Raw genomic sequence first — 4,411 nt, 5'->3', positions numbered from 1 at the left:
GCTGCGGATTTTTCCACAGCGGAAATCGATGCGGATTTTCGTGCAGAAAAATCTGCAGCATGTCAATTATTGTTGCGGATTTCTCTGCAGGGTCCCATATACTTACCTGCCTCACCGGAGTCACTTTCTCCGTCCGGTGTACAGGAGCGCGGTGAATCCAGGTACAGGAAGGAAGAGGTGGGCGGAGCCTGCACGAGCTCCGGTCATGTGACAGCCGGAGCTAGTTCAGGCCCGCCCACCTTCTCCTGCAGACGCTGAGAGAGTGACCCGGCTGCCGGAAAGCGAGGTGCTGCATGATGGAGGTAAGTATGAACTCCCCCGATCACTGCAGCACTTGTTCTGCATTGAGGATGCAGTGCCAAAGCCATGGTACTGTATCCTCAATGCAGAATGCCCGCACTATATCCGGAGGACATTCCACAGCATGGAAACAGACAAAAGTTGTGGTGCTGTTTCCTGGGAGCACCTGCGGAATGTCCTGCGGATATATCCGCAGGACACTGTCCCCGTGGGCAAATAGCCTAAAAGCCAAATGAACAATTAAAAAAAATCAGTGTATGAGCTCTTTCAGATAATAATAATAATAATAATTGTATTCATTTATATAGCGCTATTAATTCCACAGCGCTTCACATACATTGGCATATTGAACATGAACATATTGTTATACATCTATAATACAGAACTTCCTTACGATATACTGTATAAGCTCATGAGTATTTGGTCAGTATTCGGCATCTGTATTTGTAAGTAAAAATCAAGAGTGTAACCAACCAAAATAAAAACTATTATGTGGCACTGTGTTTTGGACGCACTACTGGTTTTAGCTTACAAATTCTCACCAAATACTAAGCACAATTACGGGTTGAAACAGCCATAGTGTAAAACGCAACAGTAGCTTCTGCAACTTTTTGAATGTGACTAGCTCAGTGTGCATCTCTGTGTCCTGGTCCGTATATCGAAAGGGTTCCGAATCATTCAGTCCACAAAAGTACTGGACATGTAAACAGACCCATGGACTATAATAAGTGTGTTTGATAAATATGTTCTATCCATGATACGTATCAGAAAATCAGACGACAAAGAGGTTAATAAAGGGGCCTGTCACATCCGCAAATTGCAGACGTAACTGGCTATGTAGGCACCTCCATCTGCTTGTTTGCATAGTGGACAGATGCACCAGCTGCTAGTATTTACATGCTCTAGAAATGGACCAGACTGGTGCATACTGCAAATTAATCTACAAAGAACATCATTCCAAGTTAAAAATTATGTGTGTGCGGTTATTATATGTCCGGTATGGTGTCGATTGAAGCACACCGGCAGCACATGGACAAAAAGTCCAAATCTTCTGAATTCTGGCCTAAAAGAAATGAAAATAAAACATGCTCTGCCTTTAAAATAAGGATATAAAATGATTAAAAAAAAAAAAACATAACAGCCGTGTGAATAACAATTCAACTTAGCACTGTACCTTAATCTGGAAAAATATGGGCTACAAATACACTCATCTTAAAGAAGCCTAACATGCCTATTTTAGCTAACGTAGTTGATACTTGAGATGCTTCCAAATGTTTTTTCAGTCTCATCTTCTTCAACATGAAATACATGGTGCAGAGCAGTGTGAATTGACTCACGAAACTTTTGTTTTTTTTGTCTTCCAATCATAAAGTAAATATATGGATTGATGCTGCTACTAAATACAGTACACAGAATGCTGGCAAAGAAGAAGTGTACAGATTGAAAGCCGTTGGGTAAATGTTTCAGGTATAATAAAAGCCACATAAATTTGACAGGAACATAAGCCACAAGAAAAACCAGCACAGAAATAATTATGGTGATGTAAAGCTTTGGAGGCCTACTTCTTAAAGACGTATTTCGGACCTTGATAAGTAGAATTATGCTAGATATCAGCATCAGAGGCAGAGATATAATAATTGATATGACGAATGTCATAAACTGAACCCCTGTGCATTTCATTGACCCAGATGAGAAAGCATCTGGTGAGCATATAATGTTATCAAGGCAACTTTCAACGAAGGCAACAAACCACATGATCAAACAGATAATTAATGACTGGTGTTTTGGGCGACAGCAACGATACCAAAAAGGATAAAAAACAGAAAGACATCTCTCAATACTAATTGCGAGAAGAAAGAACATGCCAGCCTGATATGCGCCATCGTAGCATATCTCTAACACAAGAATGAAAGTGGTCATTCCAGTAAAATTAGGGTGCAAATCCATAAGTTGATCAATCTGTAGGATCATGAGAGTGGCATTAAAAAAGAGGTACATAAAGTCAGCAATGATCAGATTAATTATATATACTGTAAATTTGTTTCTTGGAATTCTGAAAGTAAGAAACCAGAAGGCAACGCCATTCCCTAACAAGCCAAACAAGCAGAGAGCAAAGATGCAGCAGGCTGTGACCGTGAAATGGATGTCGGAGGGGTCCTTGACCCTTCTGTCCTCGGTTTCGTTGATGAAATTATTTTCTTCCATTCTGATGACTGACATGATTTTCATTGCTGATGTGGGTGTCTTCTTGGGTAATTTATAGGCTGATTAAAAAAAAAATAAAAAAAAAAATTATAGACATATTTCTTACTTTGAATAATCTTTGGGCTATATTGCATGGATTAGTTGCTTATTAAACTTTTCCTGGCATGCTCTGTTTTCTACTATACATTAGTCTTTTTATGTTTTTAGAAGTTAGTTTGAACTGGGGCCAACATTCTTTCTTATAATCCGATTATGCTCATCATGTGACATATTGCAGTGTATTTCCATTTCATTAAACCTAGCTTAAGTAAATAATCTATATATCGCCCACTAACAATCCGTCAATTTATGTGGTAATTTCTCTGGAATGCCTCTATATAACCCAGTGATTCTTATAATATTTTCATAACACGTTGTGCTTTATGGCAGCAATACATTTAAATCAATACGTTTTTCGTTTTTTGTGAAATTGTGGAAATTTGATAAAAATTTAAAAGAATTAGAAATGTTCCAACTTTTAATGCTCTATCCTTAAACCAGGTAATCATGCCACAAAAAATGGTTAATAATCACATTTCCCATATATCTACTTTATATCAGCATCATTTTACAAACATTGTTTTATTTCATTATGATGTTATATAGGTTAAAATTTAGCAGCATTTTTTTATTTTTTTTCAAGGATTTTTACAAAGCTAAAAATTTACAGACCTATTCAGTTTTGAAGGGATTTTGAGGGGCCTCTGTTTTGGGAACCCCCCAGAAATGATACCATTTTAGGCCTCTTTTACATGTCCGTGAAAATCACGCACGTGTTTCACGGACGTGCCAAAGGTGCGTATTGCCCTTGGTGTGCTGTGTGTATGGCCTACGTGTGTTCTCCGTGTGTTATCCATGATAACACACGGAGAACGGGAACTTTCTACTCACCTGTCCCTGGCGTCGCTGTCCTTGGTGCTGAGTTTCAGTCCTCGGTCCTGCCGACTCTCCGCTGCTGCTGCTTCCGGCCGCAGTGAAGTGGATATTCAATTAGCAAAATTAGCGGCGGTCGGCAGCAAGTGACAGCAGCGGCAGAGACAGGAGGCAGGAGGGCAGGAGAAGGTGAGTAATGTTTTGGGTTTTTTTTCTAGCAGACATGTCTTTTCTCTGGTGCGTGTCACACGGAACACATCCGTGTGGTCCGTGTGTGTTACATGTGACCCTTTGCGTTCCGTGTAACACCCGTGATGCCGGAGATAAAACGGACATGTCGGTGTGAGAAACACACGGACACACGTAAGTACGGAACGGACTCACGTAAGTACGGAACGGACACACGGTCCGTGTGAAAATACTTACATGTGTCCAAAACCAAAGGAATACATAGGTCTACATGTGTACGTGTCTCCGGTACGTGAGAAAACTGTCAAACACGTACCGGAGGAACGTATGTGTGAAAGAGGCCTTAAGAACTGCACTCCTTAAATTATTCTAAACTGCTGCTAGGAAACTTGTTAATCTATCAGGTGCTTCAAATGAATGAAAGCAAAGTGGATTGCAGGAATAAAAAAATATTTTTTTCCCATTAAAACATTGCTATAGCTTAGGAGAAAATGGATCCTAAACTGTATTAGGCAATTTCTCCCTAACATGGCAGTAAATGTGGTCAAAAACTACTATATAGGCACATGGCAGGGCTTAGAAAGGAGGAAGCACTCTTTGGTATTTTGAGTGAAAATTTGACTAGAAAGATTGTGGACACTGTGTCTCATTTGCAGAGCCTCTGTGGTACCAAAACAGCAGAAATCCCCACAAGTGACCCCATTTTGGAAACTAAACCCATCAGGAAATTTATATGCTGTGCGTTGAGTATTTTAAAAACATAAGTGCTTCACAAAACCTTAAAAAATGTGTATGTGAACACGAA

General features: G+C 39.8%; 1 protein-coding gene across 1 annotated transcript; it reads right to left on the bottom strand.

Annotated features, from left to right (window-relative positions):
- Positions 1 to 1,536: 1,536 nt before the first annotated feature.
- On the bottom strand, positions 1,537 to 2,529 carry LOC142244271 (proto-oncogene Mas-like). Its single transcript, XM_075316475.1, has one exon. It carries the CDS (start codon positions 2,527 to 2,529, stop codon positions 1,537 to 1,539), a length of 993 nt encoding a protein of 330 aa, XP_075172590.1.
- Between the last annotated feature and the right edge of the window lie 1,882 nt (positions 2,530 to 4,411).

Source organism: Anomaloglossus baeobatrachus, chromosome 6 (assembly GCF_048569485.1).
Source record: "Anomaloglossus baeobatrachus isolate aAnoBae1 chromosome 6, aAnoBae1.hap1, whole genome shotgun sequence".
In the NCBI taxonomy this organism is placed as follows: domain Eukaryota; kingdom Metazoa; phylum Chordata; class Amphibia; order Anura; family Aromobatidae; genus Anomaloglossus; species Anomaloglossus baeobatrachus.
The sequence above is the reverse complement of the archived record's forward strand: the minus strand, read 5'-3'. Positions and strand labels throughout refer to the sequence as shown.